Source organism: Stegastes partitus, unplaced genomic scaffold (genome assembly GCF_000690725.1).
Source record: "Stegastes partitus isolate 25-593 unplaced genomic scaffold, Stegastes_partitus-1.0.2 Scaffold1256, whole genome shotgun sequence".
Classification (NCBI taxonomy): domain Eukaryota; kingdom Metazoa; phylum Chordata; class Actinopteri; family Pomacentridae; genus Stegastes; species Stegastes partitus.
This window is the reverse complement of record NW_007578987.1, coordinates 191,044-208,203: the sequence shown is the minus strand read 5'-3', so window position 1 is coordinate 208,203 and position 17,160 is coordinate 191,044. Positions and strand designations below refer to the sequence as shown.

General features: G+C 41.2%; 1 protein-coding gene across 1 annotated transcript in view; it reads right to left on the bottom strand.

Annotated features, from left to right (window-relative positions):
* Positions 1-629: 629 nt before the first annotated feature.
* LOC103369227 (RNA-binding protein Musashi homolog 1-like) overlaps positions 630-17,160 on the bottom strand; it is a gene marked incomplete at its 3' end in the record, with an annotated part of 19,400 nt that continues 2,869 nt past the window's right edge. The window contains exons 5-12 of the mRNA XM_008297890.1: positions 13,210-13,251; positions 10,447-10,539; positions 7,233-7,281; positions 6,654-6,736; positions 6,447-6,564; positions 4,048-4,128; positions 1,072-1,128; positions 630-692 (exon numbers count right to left, since the gene is read on the bottom strand). Of these exons, the coding sequence (XP_008296112.1) occupies positions 630-692; positions 1,072-1,128; positions 4,048-4,128; positions 6,447-6,564; positions 6,654-6,736; positions 7,233-7,281; positions 10,447-10,539; positions 13,210-13,251 (586 nt within the window). The remainder of the gene's footprint in view (positions 693-1,071; positions 1,129-4,047; positions 4,129-6,446; positions 6,565-6,653; positions 6,737-7,232; positions 7,282-10,446; positions 10,540-13,209; positions 13,252-17,160) is intronic.

The window sequence follows — 17,160 nt, the reverse complement described above, 5'->3', positions numbered from 1 at the left end:
AAAATAAATAATCAACGGCATTATATATACATTCTTGTATCATAACCCTGTCATACTGGACGGAAGACATTTTATGAGTTCTCTCTCCTTCTAGCCATGCTTGTGCTGTTTCCATAGAGGGACAGGACTTTGTATTGCAGTGAAAAATAAATCCACAGTGAGTAAAAATGTGACAGGACCAAAAAAAAAAAAAAAAAAACACCCAGAAACTATTTAGGGTTCAGAGGGTCAAATGGCTGCCGAATACACAGTTATCAAAATTATTAATATCAGTTAAATAAACCAAGGAAATGTCATTCAGTCTACATCATATCTACTTTAGTGTTACAGGTAAGAGAGCACTGACTAGGATAATGAAGAGGACTTAAATATTAAAATGTAAATTTTCTAACCTGTAAGGATTTAAAGTAATTTCTCTAATCTATCTTTTATTGAAATGTAGCTCATTTTTAGCCACACTATCACCACGGTTCATGGGACCGCAATGATTCCCCACGTTAGTCCACGCAGATATTTGCAATTCTGAGTAAAATGTCAGTCTCAGTTGTACTTGGTGGTCATCAAGACGTATTAATAATGAAATTATTTAGGATTTCTGTTGTTTGGCCAGTCATTTCAGAAGTTTATACCTCTGACTACTGCTGCCGCTGCCGCTGCTGCTGCCATTGGTCCGTACGCTGTGAGAGGAATGGCTAAATGGCGCAAGAAGAGAAGATTCAGGTTAAACATCCCGGTTTGGAAGCATATGACAGGCAGCTGTAGCGTAACTTAAGGCCTCGCTCCAGTGACCGCAGAAACTTTATGAACATTTCAAGAGACATGAGGAAGATAACATAAAAACTGCCAATTAGAGCATTGCAGGTAATCACACTATACATCATTTTATCATATAAAAAAAACGAATACAACCCTTCCCCATTACTGTCAGCAGTCCTGCCTGCAGACAGAACCCGAGGAGGACCGACAAACACAAACATGCAAACCAAAGAGTGATGAGGTGTTGGTGCTAACGTGGCGTGTAGCAGACTGACATCATGCTGCTTGTAAAGTCCAGAGGAGGGACTGACTGACCTGTGAGCTCAGGGGGGTGGGGTGAAGTCAGAAGGGGAGTCCTCTCTAAGTGGAACTCTAAAACAGAAACATCAGAGTGCTGTTGAGACACACACCACCACCGCCAGCAAAGGACAACACACACACTTACACACAAAGGCAGGGAGACACCTCAGAGGTGAGGCAATACAACACACAGGGCTGGAGGAATGCAAAACAGGAGTTAAAGGAAGGAAAGACGCTTTATAATCCAACACAGTAATCATTCTGAAAGAGCAAATAAATAAAGAAAGTGTCACAGTTTTAGCATAGAAACTTCAATTCAAAGGAGTTATTTCAATGTTAGAAAATAAAGTGTCATATTTTGTCTGGTGGGCATCTAATTCTGGAGTTATTGCTCGGATCATCATCACACGCTGCACTGAAATACACTGCACACACACACCCACACACACACACACACACATGATAAGCAGATGCAATTCCACTCCCTGATATTTACAAGCAGCCATTTACACTCACAGTGTTTCACGTGCTTCTATGGAAACATGTTTGTATTTGTGACAGTGTGTCTGCTGTCAGTTCAACATGAAACTACTTTGAGATGGAAAAAATGACGACTGGCCCGCTCCTTATTAAATTCAATCCTCAGTATTGGTTAGCAGCCCTGAAAGTACCTCAGACACTCTGATTTTAAATATTGAAAGACGGTAGTTCCCAAAACAGTGGCTGGAACCTCCAGCTTAGACTCTGAGGGGGGTTGATTTTTAGAAAACAAACATAAACTGATTAAAAATAGCATATTTTTGCCCAAATTGGAAGAAGAGATTTTTTTTTAAAAAGCTGTGAGGCTGCTTCTCCTGCATACTGTGTGTTCACTCAGTACTACAGCTTATGCATTTAGAGTACTTTATGTAATGTGTTTTGCAACTAGCCTGTATTAAATTGCTCTATAACATATATTATGTTTGATAAGTTGCTGTGTCCTTTTATGTTATTCCTGTTCTCAAACATGCCTATTAGGATGTATATATAGCTGCAACATAGGTTTGCTTTAACCATCTCTGGGCCCAGTGGGAGTCAAGACCCTCTGGCTATGGGATATTTAGGGGGTCAGGGGCTGAAAAATTCAGGAAACCCCAATAAATACAAGAACAAACACGACACTTTTCAGCTCAGAGAGTCTTCAGGGTGCAGAGTTGAGGGAAACAGATGAATTTCAAATCACAGTATAGACAAATCATATATATATCCTATTTAAGGACATTAAAATGAATGTGCATACACTACCTGAGTGTATGGACTCTCAGGGCCACTGAGCATACTATGATTTAATCACACCATGGTTTCATCACGATGTTTCACAAGGAATACAATGTTGTTTTATGATTTTCTCATGTTTTTGTATACCGTTTTTTTTTTTTTTTTGGACTGCGTGGTCTCATTTTGAAACATTTTTAGGGCTGTTTATCATCATAATTTTCCCTAAATTTAAATATTTTTGTTGGACACATTTTTTAAACTTTGACTAATGGTTCAAACAAGCACCACAAGTGGCAATTTATTACGAGCATTTTAGTTTTCATTGTGACGTCGACTTACACAGGTTATGATATTTTTAGATCATCCTTTAAATCCTTCTCTGGTCTTTTGTTTAACCCTGAAAAGCTCATCTCTATAAGTAATATTTACAAGTTTTTATCAATTAAAAATAATCCCTTCCTGACCTAAGTTTACTTTGATGTAACTCAGTTTATGAAGTTTATGCAGCTTGAGCACACAGCTCACCTCTGACTCTGCTCAGATTCTATAAAACTACTTTACATTACACAATATTGGCATTCATTCATAATTTTTTAACCAGAAACTAATTCTGAAGAAAAACAACAATACATAATGAGTCCCATCCTGCAAGTTGAGAGGATTTGGTCCTTAAATTTGTTCTGTGTGACACACTGGAAGTCTGAATCAATGTTTTTGAGACTGTCATTAGTACACTGCAGTGCAAAGGCAAAAATACTAAGCCATTGTGTTGGTTATTTCACTGATGATGTGTTTTCTCGCATATAAAAAAACAACGTATTGACATGTTTACAAGGTAAAAATAAAATGTGATTTTCACCAGAGGGGGAGTGTTGCATGTGTCTTTTTTGAAGTGACAGAATTTACACATCAGGTGAGCTGTGCCACATGATTGGTTAATGAATCTGAAACCGTTACACTCAACATCCTGATGAAGACTTAAACATTTAATCATGTATGAATGAAGGATTTTCATATTTAAAATCAGAGTTCCTCAGAAACCTTCTGGACTGTGGATCAAGCATAAGGACTTGTATTAATAAGAAGTTGGACACTCACTGTTTTGTCATCTCCACTTGGCCAGCACTAAATTTGTATTGTCTTACGTTTCCTATTTTTTTCCTTATACTTGTGTGATTGATTGTGTATTTGCATAGGACACAGTAAAGATTATTCATAAGATTATTGACAATTTCTTTTCCAGAATAATGATTCAACATGATGCAACTCTCCATTCAACCACATTTCTATTCGCTGCTCAGTGAATTAATACATATTTAGTTGCACATTGCTCACCACACAACAATATTTCCTATCAAACATGTAATTCTATTCTACCCGTATTCTGACATTTGTGTTAAATTTCCCTGCATGAAACTGAAGGTGCTGCAAGTTTTTTTTTTTTTTTTTCAACTTTATAGCAAACACAAGTTGTCATTGTATTTCTTGTGATATCCCCTCAATCACTAAATGTGTGTGAAAAAACCTGTAAAAATTATTTTGGTTATTGCGGTTTTAGCTGCATTACAAGGAGAGCCAGACTATTAAAACATGTCCTTTTAGCCAGTTCCAGGCATTTTAAATCATGCACACTTGCACCTGCTAACTGCACTAAATACATGTGTATTTATTTGTCAGTTAATGTGACAGGAACATGTCAGAGTGCATGAGGAGCAAGAGGTGTGTTGTGATTACCAGGGAACTGGTAGGTGTATCCCGGAGTGATGCCGGCGTAGCTGCGACTGGTGTAGGTGGCAGTCTGGAAGCCTGGATAACCTGAGGGAAGAACATCACTGTTAATGTCAACCATCAAGAAAAGAAAAGGCACTGGATGTTGTTGTAGTGGCAATTACACACAAAAGAAACTCTGAACACAAAATGGAGTAACAGGTGTGTGTTGTTGTGCTGCCCCCTAACAGTGAAGCCTTGTACAGGCTGCAGGTGGATGATATTCTACACCTGCGGTCTAGATTTCTCCAGGACAGGACTGAGCAGCTTAGCGTCTTTGTCTTCAGTTTCACTCTCAGCAGTGCACATTACACAGAGATTTCCCCGACACCTCAGAGGGCCGCCCTCGCGACGACATTTAGAGGAATTACGAGCAACACGAGACAACACAAAGTATAAATTTTTTGATTTTTCCCTGGCGTGGTGTCATATTCCTTCATCTGCTCTGGCTGAACAAGTCAAACGCTAAAAGACAGCAGTTCTCACACTGAACAGTAGGTGGTAGCATTGGAGTGGAAAGTTTAGCTTCAGATGGACAAACAGGTCCTAACTAACATCAACACAACACAAAACTGTTAGAAAACGAGTCGGCTGCAGTGCAGAGGATAATGTTTAAGGCAATGAAAACAGTCAAAGGTCTATTCTGCTAATTTTACACCCGGAGGATTGGCCGTATGTGAGGGGGTGTCAGCTGAGAAGGAGTAGTTGAAATGTCTTCTCCGGCTCTGTAGGGACCTTCGAAACTATTGAAAACTGGCCCTGATGTCACAGTGATGTCATCAGAGTTATCTCGGGCTGAGCCTCTGACCAAAAGAACGCAAACTGGAGGTTAAAGGTTTAAAGAGGGTGTAATAAAAGGTGCTATTGAGGAGCCTTACGGGAATGAATTTATCCAGCATTTTTGGAGAATGACTAATGCTGGGGACATAAAGTCAGTGTGTCTCTCTGAGGCTTCTGTTTGGGCCACTCTTTTTATAAAATTGCCATTTGTGAGTCCCTGAAGTGCAATATTATTTTGCTACCCTAAAAAGGCAGCTGAAATGTAACAAAGTACTGTATTATAGTGACAAATATGAAGTCCTTTTATGTTACTTGTCTTTTCATTGCGCTACATCTCAGAGGAAAACATTGCACTTTTTCCTTTACTACATTTGTCTGACACCTGTATAACTGCTAAAATGAAGGTGTTTGCACACAAAACATATAAGGAGCATATAAAATACAATGTTTTGTAATAAAATAACTAGCCTACAATTTATATGAAGACAGCTGAAACGATTAGTTGGTTGACAAAAAGTCTATTTTGATATATGTTCAGGGTTCTTGTGAAGGCATTTCATTCGTTTTTGGTATTTTTACAAACTAAACAACGAATCAACTAATGGTGAAAATAACATACACCATAATATATGTTAATATAATAGCATAACAGTTACAAGGGAGATATTTCTGCATTGAGTAGTTTTACTTTTTTTTTAATTAAAAGTACATTTTTGTGATAATACTTACATGTTTACCACTTAAGTAAAGATTTCAATGCAGAAACTTTACTTGCACTACTTTTCAAGTGCCCACAGGTGTTACCAATACTGACCAAAACATGGTGACTCTACTATATATTTTTTTACTACTTCAAATTTTTTATGTGCTTCATATTTGTCTCCTCTCTGGTATATGTAAGCACAGCTCACAGTTCAACTGAGTTAGTAAAGCTGTTTTATTGTGCCGAGAAGTGAACCATTTTTTGGCTTTTACAGAATTAGATTTCAGAAAATGGTTTACTTTTAGGAATAATTTTAATTGAGATGTAGAATAAAGTGATTTTGATGAAATATCTGAATTTTAAGCATAGACGTGGATCATTTTCCTAATGGAAGTCCCACAAATGAATTTCAGGCCATTGGAAAGTTGCAAATACAATGCTTCTGCCTGTTTTTTTGTTTTGTTTTGTTTTTTTATTTCTACAGTTTCTTGCTAGTAAATGGTGCAACTTTGATGATTTTTTTAAAGAATAGTATTACATTCAAACTCACTGCTAGGTTTAGGGATTCAGAGGATTCATATGTAAAATTGTACTTGTAAGAAAGCATGAAACAAGTCACAGTTACAACGTAATGTTACACCAGTCTGGATGAGGCATTGCCATAAAACCAGCAGTTTCAACAAGCTTCTAGTCTCTATGGTTGAATCAAAGCTGCATGGAGGAGAATTATCAGCTGTGTGTTCAGCCCACTCCACTGGTCATCTTCCTCCCCATGAGGCGCCGTGTGACCTTTCAGGAAGCTCAGCCTTTTACTGCAGGAGTAGTTATTGTCAGGTTCAGGTGTGCAGTCGCATCCTTCCTGTCCTGATCAATACTAACTTACCCAGCATACCAATGCCCAGCATGAAGGCGTCCATCCCATAGGGCATCACCCGAGAGCGCCCCCTGGCCGAGCCGGTGGGGGACATCACCTCCTTGGGCTGAGCTTTCTTACACTCCACCTGTTTAAACACAAAAACACAAACCAGCTCTTTTAGTTTGTAAATGACATGCTGATATTAAGACAAAAAAAGAAGAAGCTGCAGCTCACCATTTTGTTGTTGATCTCGTGGAAGTGGATCTCGCAGACTTTCTCCACCACGTCCTCGTTCTCAAATGTAACGAAGCCAAACCCTGACAAGATGGGTTCATGAGCAAAGAAAAAAAAAATCACACAATATGGTGGAATTAGCCTTTCTGTACACTAGCATAGCTAACAGTCTGCAGTAATTAGTGCTGTAATAGCCGCTTAACACGTTTGCCCCCCCTCCCCACTCCGCCAATGCTGCTATTCTGCACTCATCCTTTTCTTCCCTCCCTTCCTGGCCAGAAGGCCCGGGCAAAGCTGGTAGGCTGTCATAATCGATCAATCGCAGGGTGGGGAGGAGGCGCTTAAGGAGGCTTTATCCTGATCCCGATTAACGGACTGGCTAATTAGACTAGCCCCGTTCGTCTCCTCCAGCTCAGCCCACAGGAAGGAGGCCCGCGGGGAGTGGAGAGGAGGGAGGTGGGGGGGGGGATCAATAGACACCCAGGAAGGACTGTGAGGAAGAGGAGTAAAAAAATACAGAGGAAGGGCCATGGAGGAGAGGGCAGGGGACGAGGGACGAGGAGGGTCAGTGTGGCTCACCTCTGTGTCTGTTGGTGGTCTTGTCGAACATGAGCATGGCGTCGTCGACCTGAGGGGAGACAAACAACACAGTTTTTTTAACTCTCTCTCTCGCCACGCGGCATATTGCCTGACCTCAGCCCTTCTCAAGTTCTGCAGGGAGGCTCAGCAACAGATGGACAGAGGGGAGGAGGAGGAGGAGGAGGAGGCAGAGGAGGAGGGGGGAGAGAGGCAGCGGAGAGACTGGAGACGAGCGACAGGTTACAAAGAGGAGGCCTGGGGGGGCAAGGACAGGAAAATATGTTGAAATACTGTACAACAAGGCCCGGTGGCTCACACACATAATGGGTGGCATAAAAAGTTGCGTCCACTGCTAAACTGCCCCGGTCACAATCCTCCTCACAGAGAGCCCATAATCCAACCCTCCCCACCTCCCTTCAAAGTTTGACATTCCCATGGCAACTGTACAAAAAGAAAAAAAAAACCCTCATAAAAAAAAATAAAAAAAAAAAAGGCTCGAGCCAACATCAAATATGCTTTATGAATGGTGGGAGAGTGCCAGTGAGACAAAGAGGGCCGCAAAGAGAGAAACGCTGACACAAGAAAAGTAGCCGGTCACAAGCAGAAAGGTGAATCCTGTGGGCAGGTGGAGACTCGATGAGAGGGGGAGAGCTGATAGCGAGAGGAATAGCGACAGGTGGAGATATGGTGAAAGAGAGCACGGAGAGTCCTGAGAGAGAGGGAGAGAGAGAGGGAGAGGAGGAAGAAAAAAAAAAGATTGGGTCAAAGAGGAAAGGGAGGAAAAAGAAGAGACAAAAGGGAGAGGGAGAGGGAGAACAAAGAGGCCTGGAGGCTTTGTTTGTTGGCACAGTCAGCCATAATTCCTCCTCCTCTTCTCCCTTTGACCTCTCCCTCCGGCCCGGCCTCCCTTTATAGAGCAAAGACACAGGTGTCTATTCTATACACACACACACACACACACACCCAGAGTTTCTTATGTCAAAGTTGACCTACTCTTTTCTCTTTTTCCCTCTCTCTCTCTCTGTTTTCTCTCTTGTCACAAGCAGACATGTTTATACTCCAGCCTGCACACAGAGATCCACGTAAACATTTGGTAAATTAATCTGTGCTCTTGGTCTATAATAAGTGTACTGGATATGGTCCACTGAATAATTTGTCATAGTCACATAGGAGTGTCAGCACAGAGTGACCGTGTGTGTGTGTGTGTGTGTGTGTGTGTGTGTGTGAACCCCCAAGGGCAGTTTGCCTACAGAAAGGTCAAAGGTGAGTGAAGAGTGTCAGTGTGAAAGGGGACCTGTTAGTCTGCCTCTCAAGTCACTGCTTACTTCCAGCCTGACATTTTGCTCAGCAACTGTGGATCTCTGAAGAAAACACTCTTTATTTTGGACTTTTAGGAGAAAGTCCAGATTACCACAATTTATAACCATCAATTTTCGAGGAAAGCAAAGGGTCAGGAGTGCAACACACTGTTGTGATTCATGCTAAAGAGTCGCAATCTTAACCCGGCAAACACGCGCGCCATCCCAACACGCCCCAATCAGAAACAACAACAACAACAGTAAACGCGGCAAACAGAGTTAATCGCACGCCACAGCTCAATATTTCAAACACCGGGCATTTTAACGGCACACCGCCAAACAATATTCCCTCTCATCCTTTTTTTTTCCCACCTCTCATCTTCCCTGTTATCCCCTGCCCATCCCTCTCCGCGCTCCTTTGTCCTCACCAGGACGGGACACAAAAGGTCCAGTGAGGCAGTCTAATCAGGAACTTCCATGGATGGCTGGAGCCTACATTTCACCGTCCATCCCTCGATATCTCTCTCGGCAAAAATTCATCTAGGCGTTATGATTGAGGAGGGAGCACGGAGAAACTGGAGGCCGAGCCTTTTGGCACCGAAAATAAAAGTGCCACGCAGTCGGAAACGTGGCGGCTAAAGCTGAGTCTTTGCATCTTTGACTTTGAGAAGTTTCAAGGGCGAAAGGTGCAAGTTGTTGATTTTTCTTTTGAGGGGGAAAAAAAGTTGGATGTTTTCTTTTTTTTGTTGTTTTGACTTATTTGTTTTGCACAAGATCCAGAAAAAAAAAGTAACTTAAACCACTTAAATCTCACATTTTATTGACAATCACTTTCACATTTAGGAGAGCTGACAACCGAAAACGTCCAATATGCAGATAAGTTCAGTACAAACTAGCAAAATATTTGTCTAGCTTTGTATAGAGGCATAATGGCCGTCGTAACTACCCCCCTTCAACACACACACACACCCCATCTTTGCCCCAGTTCCCTCTCCTACGCCTCCGCAAACCTCTCAGTAAGACCCTCCCTCCCTCGTCGGTGCCTTTGTCAGCCCATCATCTATTCTCTGCCCCCTGCCTTTCACGCTCTTATGAAATATATATAAGAAACTTGGGAAAAGTAGAAAAGTAGTTTTTTTTAAAAAATACACAAATGCGCGCAAGAAACTGAAGGATGAGCGAGAAGTTTACAAGGTTTCTGTGGATCTGTCAACTTGTATTTACTATAACTAAACTCCTGAGCTGACCCCCACCCAGCACACTCATGCTAACACCCCCGAGCACCACCTCATCCCTCCTCCTTCAGAACAAAACCCCTTACCCACAGAATTACTTGGGGACAATGGGCAAGCCAGGTCACCACGGTAACGGGCCAGGGGGGAGGTTGTGGGTAGGAGCAGCTGTTACATCAGATTAATTCAGATTCTGATAATCCCTCCTCCTTCCTCACCATCACCACACACTCACTACAAAACTTTTCTCTCCCCCTCCCCTCGGCTCCCCTCTCCAGTCCCCCCTCTAAACTTCGCCTGCTGCTCCCGGAGCCTCTCTCTCTTGCCTCGTTATTTTTCCCGACTCTCCTCCGAGCCTTTTTCTCTCCCTCCTTTCTCGCCCCCCCCTCCTCCTCCTTCGTCGCAGTAACTCCTTCACTTCCATGCGGTCGCCGCTTGACTCAAAGTGAAGCTTTTCTCAGAGAATTTTGTGGTGAATCAGAATCGGCAGAGCTGGTGGGATGTTGTACGACGGGAGCTGCTGAGCTGCTGCCACAAACTCATGCGAGTCCTTTATAATCCACAGAGTTGCCCTTATTTCCATTCTGAACCACGCTGCTGGTTTTTGGGGGTTTTTTTTGCCACAATATTTTGGCGACAATATGACACCACAGCAACTTTAAAACTCTGTTGAACATCACTCACCTTCCCAAACTGGTCAAAGTACTGCTTGACGTCCTCGATGGTTGTGTTCACTGACAGGCCTCCCACAAAGATCTTCTTGGTTCGAGTCACCAGCTGGAAGAAGAAGAGGACAGTAACTGATGAACCAGTTCAAAAACAAATACAGGCATTTGTAGCTTGATTTGGGGTGTTGTGATACACCAATTTCAGCAATAAAAATGATATTTTAAAAATGAAATATAGATGTCTGTGAATAAAACACATGGTTTGGTAATATGGATGATAATCAGCAATACATTCATGGTTACAGACTCTCTGTCCAGCTCCTTTCACTATTTTGAGAGTAATTAATTTGTCAAAAAGTGACACTAAACAAAGGTAAAAAATTACTGCTCCTGCTTAATGTAATTTTTAAAAACATTTTCTATAGATATTGCAATTACATGGTGAATTCTTTAGGCCACAATAACTGTGTACTGGAAACTGAATATCTATGATTTGTTATTTTAAATCACATTCAGTGTTACTTGAATTTGTGGTGCTCAGTAACACATCAGAAATAAAATTACAGCTTCCACTGCTAACACACATTGTTTTTTATGTCACTAAATTCCCTAAAAACGCTGTTAAATATTAGTGCAGTAGTTTGTATGCTCATGTCAAGTCCTGATTGAGCTGGAAAAAAACAGGAAGCTTCATTTTCTTTAGGACTATGAGAACTCTGGGCTGCTAAGTATGGATCCAGTAGTTCAACAGATGTAATGGAAAAGTTATCAAATAGATCATTTAACTCTATTCAGGACTGTCATGTTGCCACACGTAGTAGGTCTTTTGGGGTTCCTTGGACCCCAAGAAAAAATATGTGCAAAATATTTGTTGGTATTTATTATAGACTTTTATACTATGTTAAATAAATGTTCTGATAAGTTGGTGTATTTTGGGTTATAAATGCATGACAAATGTCCCACTTTTTATCCTAAAAAACTGAATAAAAAAAACAACACCTGTCACCTAAACCAAATGGCTTGGGGTCCAAAAGACCCCAAAAGTCCTGAATAGGGTTAAAGTAGTATTGCTCCCAAAACATTAAAACAATTACATTTTTAACTCGGTAAAACTTTGAAAGAATACACAAGCTTAAGTAATATTTGTGATATTTGCTAACTTAGAGCTCAGAAAATCTTTTAAACAAAAACACTATTTCCTGCATTGGAGACAAAGCCAAAGCTGCTTGCAGCAAATGTTTGACACCTGTGACTATTTGGGGTTTTCACTTCTTTGCGATAGTGCATGTCTTGTTGTTAGCCGTCTGTCAGCGGATTTTTTCTCAGCATTCACCGAGAAAACTGGTACAAATAAATGCAGGTAATCACTGAAGTTTTGCCCAATTTATATCACGTTACATTAACTCTACAAATAACTCATTAATTTACTCATATGGACAGTTTCATCATTTACTTTACAAATTGCTTGTTTTTGTTTTCAATCCAGCAGCCTGAAACTGAGAGATACTCAGTATAACACCATAAAGAAAAAATGGCATTTATTTAAGCTCTGGATACAGTACATTTGGGGGTTTTGGTGCTTAAAACTGAGCTCATTAGATGTTTGGTGTATAAAATGTCAGAAAATAGTGAAAAGTGTTGATAAGGGTTTTCCAAAGCACAAGATGAAGTCCTCAAATGTCTTGTTTTATCCTTCATGGGCAAAGTAGACACAGAGAAGTAAATAAACCAGAAAATATTCAAAGTTGGGAAGCTAGAATCAGTGAAAATTGACTTTTTTGATTGACAGTGTACAATTAATTTCATAGTTGACATCTTATCAATAATTGTAGCGTTTAACTGACTCATTAACCCTATTCAGGACTTTTGGACCCCAGGCCATTTGGTTTAGGTGACAGGTATTGCTTTTTTATTTTTGAAGATTTTTTTTTTTTAATATGAAAAGAGAGACATTTGTCATGCATTTGGGATCAAAAATATGTCAACTTATCAGAAAATTTATTAAACATAGTATAAAAGTCTATAATGAATACCAACAAATATTTTGCACATATTCTTTCTACAATGGACCCCAGAAGACCTACTACCTATGGCAACATGAAAGTCCTGAATAGGGTTAAGAGACCATTTCAACAGTACTGTGCACAAATATGAGTCATTGTATTTCTTTGGATAACTACAGTGAATTCCAAATTTGAAAAACTTAAAGGTGCTGTTGCAAGAAACACTGTAGCTCTCTTACATAAATCTAGCTATGAGTCAACTTTCACTTCAGTTGGGAGGACAACATTAGTGGAAACAACACCTAAAAACTGATAAAGTCATGCATGTTTGATATATATATGTTGGCATTCATGTTGTTAAGTTTTTCCATGTAAACGCACCACAAATTCAAAGTTCTGAATAGTATATAATGTAAAAACAGGACACTGTTTTGGTGGATAAATAAGTCCACACACAGGTCGCCTTAATCACACTAGAGTGTGTCTTCATGCTGTTTACCTCCTTCTGTTTCTCAGTGTCTTGTTGTTTAAGGAAAAGACTAAGTGGCCATGATCGGGACAGAGCACACTGTACTTGAAACACAATACAGATGTTTTTGTGTGTTCAAAAATGCAGCTAGTCCTTAAAGTTGTTGCACTTTTTGTTAACGTGCGCTCAAATAACTATCAGCGGTGCTCACGTTCATCAGATTACGAGACGTTAGCCCAGATAAGACTCCGAAACATTCGACACACTCCAACCTACCGTGGACAAGGAAAAACATGAAGAGACTCACCTTGGGCTGAGCTCTGCGAGGGAACGCGACCTTTGGATCAATCTAAAAGAGAGGATACAGAGAAGAGGGAGGCCCGGTTAGTGATGTGCTATGATACAGATGAACCAGCAACCTGTCGCCTTCCCTCGACGTCTTCTGATATCAGACCCTCATCTTTCATTTTTGAGCAACTCAGCAATGAAGCTGTAATTTATCCATGATATCCTCCTGCCCTCGCACACGTATTCACCAGCCCTAAATCATAGTCATGATATCAAGAACACCTGTTTCTAAAGGCCTGCCATTCTTGTGATTCGCTGTGTTAGAAAACAGACTGGCAGTTTTTACAATGGTGCAGGAGAATCTCGGTGAAGCAGAAACCACATGTACAGTGTGTCCTCACACCTACACAAGATCAATGCTCTGTTGCTGTAAAACAGAGCAGGAACTACTAGAGTCTGAACATTCTACTAAATTATCCTTATTAAGATTAATACTGGGTCTGCAAAAGAGAACCAACAGCTTCAAAGTTCTGAGTTGGTTCCGAAAAAAAAGAAGATGATTCTAATAATAAGAAAAATGCTGACTTTCAGGCTGCTGATAATTAGTTAAACCTTAATAAAAATCCATCTCTACATTCCCCCTTCAGACAACACACTGTACTATAAGCCCTTTTACAGATTCTACTGTACAGTTTGGGATTTTCACTCTGATGTTGTGTTACAAATAGATGACTGAATAGATAAAGATGACTTTGAACTTTGATTGATCTTACAGTTACATTATTTGGTTAATCAGTTCATTACTGAGGCTGCAAAACGTTAAATCTGCAAATTCTCCACGGCCCAAGCTGATGCATCCTAAGCTATTTGTCCACCAGTCCAAAATTCTAAGTTTACTGAAGCTTATATATATATATATATAAAAAGGATCAAATTTTGTCAGTGGAAAGCGACTTTAAGTGAACGTCTGCTCTACATTCTTGAGTCACGCATTATCAATATGTGTGTTAGTGCCTCGATGTGCTGCACAGCGTGTACGTGAGTGTATTTTTACTCCACGGGTTTTTTGTTTTTTTTTCTCGTGTGTACTCGTTTGTGTTTATATTCCAGTAGATGAATGCACCTTTGACGTGTCAGCGTGCATGCATGAGTGTGTGTGTGTGTGTGTGTGTCCACAGCTGTGCTCAGGTGGAATGCCTGGGAATGTCCAGTGAACCCCTGCCTCTCTCGTCACCACCGTGTGACATGTGATCTCCTGGAATCTCACACAGGCACCACAATCACAAACACGCCTTCACCTCGGCGAGGAGAGCCGGAGACGTAGGACAAAGTGTGTCAGAGAGAGAGTGAGAGAAAGAAGAAGAAGCTGTCAATCACACCGCGCCAACGGCAGACCCGCCCCGTTTTGTTTGTTTGTTTGTTTTCTGTCGTTCTTTCTCAGCTCAGTGACGACAACGACAGGGGAGCTCTCGTCGTCCTGCGCACTTTCAGGTGATCCGGTTCTTCCTCTGCCCTGCAGCTCCTTATATTTGCTCTCAGGAAAAAGGGACAAGCTTGACTTGTGTGTTTCTTTTTTGTTTTTTAGCAGCATGTTTTCTGTTAATCTTAAATGTACAACTACAGAATAAAGCAAATACATGACGAGCCTACTGAGCGTCACCAAGGTTAAGATTGGAGAGAGAACCACACCATGCCATGAGGATGCAATCATAGACAGGCTGCAAAAATTGGAATTTGAGACCTCTATATTAGTCTATACTGGTCTAATAGAGCTAGAGAACAACTAGACTACGCCACACTGTACTGCTGTTACACTAACAGATGGTGAGACAGTACAGCGCTAAGATTAGTCCGTAACCATGAGAGGGTAGAGTTGAACTACAGTAGAGAGCTAGAGCCTCTATGGTAAACCACATGCGTTTACCAGAGTCAGGGTAACAGTGTTGTTTCTAATGAGAGTCCACATCACCGCAAGTTTTTTTTAAAAACTTTTTTTTCTCGTTCTTTCACTTTTGTTCTAGAGAGCAGAGTGAGAAGACTATAGGCTAAGACTGGAGGATCAGATGCAGAGTCTACTGTTTAGTTTCTATGGTGGCTAGACTAGTCTGATAGTCACCTCCGGTCACCAACCCTCCCGATGTCCAACACTCCTGTGCACATTCAAAAACAAACACACACACACACACAAACAAACAAAATCAAACACATGGCAGCGCACAGCACATCCGCAAGGGGAGCAAATTGAGGACATTAAACATGTAAAGTGGCCGCGTCAGTGAAAGTCGGCTTGTGTTTGGTGGGAACAAAATGTTGATCAGAGCAAAATCAGGAGATACATGTAAAGGCCCCCTCCTGCTAACTGCTACTTCACTTGGACGTCATTGTGACATCAGAAGGCTGTTTTCACCTTCACCTTTTGAAGGAGGATGTTTCCTTGTACTTACCGAAAATATAAGTTTGCATCTCAGCGTGATTTGTGACATCACACCTGGTTATCGAAACTTTTTTTGTTGTTTTTGTGCAGCAGAAAACTTTGTGTTGAGCAGTTAAAGCTGGTGTAGGCAGGTTTTTATTGGCATCGTTGGGCAAAAATCCCATACTAACCTTTCAGCGTATTATAATTCAACTAGTCTTCGAGAAAACTAGATTACTGCACACTCTCCTGACTTTGTTTAAAGGTTTTACAAAATCTAGACCATGAAGGGAGATTTCATCCAATCACAGATGAGATAGTGGGACACAGTGGGAGCAGCATGTGGTGGTGTAGTGGGTTGGATGGACGACTTTCACTCAGGAGAGTGGGGTTTAAGTCCTGGATGAAGCTACAAATCAATGTTGACTTTTAGCTCGACTATCTTTGTGCTTTTGAACCGCGGGTTAATGTGGTGGGAGGTGTTTAGGTGCAGGAGGAAGGCTGTATATTTTCAAATTCTGGGCTTTATTCTTTGTTTGGTATTCACTTTTTATATATTTCTCCTTTGCGCAGCTTTAGAGTTTTGAAACAAAAATATTTGCATTAAGTGAGAAGTAGCAGTTTTAATTTTTTAAGGGGATTTTTCCTGACTTGATTGAATTTTTCATGAAAAACAATTCACATCAGAATCACACTACTATACCTAGCAGGGCATCCTTATATGTTATAAACAGTTTATTCTATTTAAAGACTTGTTAAATTGCTTTAAGGCCTCAGAGGCCAAACCTCTCCACACCCACAACAAGGTAACAGGGAAGAAGCTGAACGTAATTCCAAGAGAGGTTTAGGAAATCAGGGCAATCCCCTTTGACCAACTCCATCCCAGCTATGCAACAGTTGGCTGAGCGTGCTGCCTGTCACGGCCTGAGCTGGGAACACACTCAACGCAACATGCCGATTGGGCAGCACTCATCATCTCTGAGGAACAACTCAAGCTTGTTGACTCCAATCCTATTAGTTAGGAGAGCCATAGTAATCACAAATGGGGTTATCCTGCCCCTCACCCTCTTCTTTCTTTCTTTCTTTCTTTCTTTCTTTCTTTCTTTCTTTCCACACAGGTCAGTGTGGTAAAGGCCGAGGGGGTCACAAATATGCCCAATGCTTCTCTGTAAAGAGCTGTGTGACTCTGTTGTAAAACTCTCCACTGTGCACCTTCCTTGGAGCAGCAGTTGAATGGAAACTTTGTCCCACAAAGGTGCAGTTTGCATCGGCCGTCACTAACTTTACAGATAGCAGGAAGCTGGGAGGGCACCCAGAGGGGCAACTAGCCGAGCAGCAGCTACATAAATCACAGTAAAAACCTGCCTTCCTACGCTGGTCAAAACCGGACCGCATCTGTCCTTCAGCACAATAAGTACCAATAAATTCCTCCGCAGCACTGTATTTGCTCTTTAGCCTCACGGCTGTGCAAAGCTCTGTTAATTCCAGAGCTGGAGCGGTTCAGTCGGTCACAGCATGGCACATTCTTTCTGTTGCCACTGGAGAACTTTTTCTCTC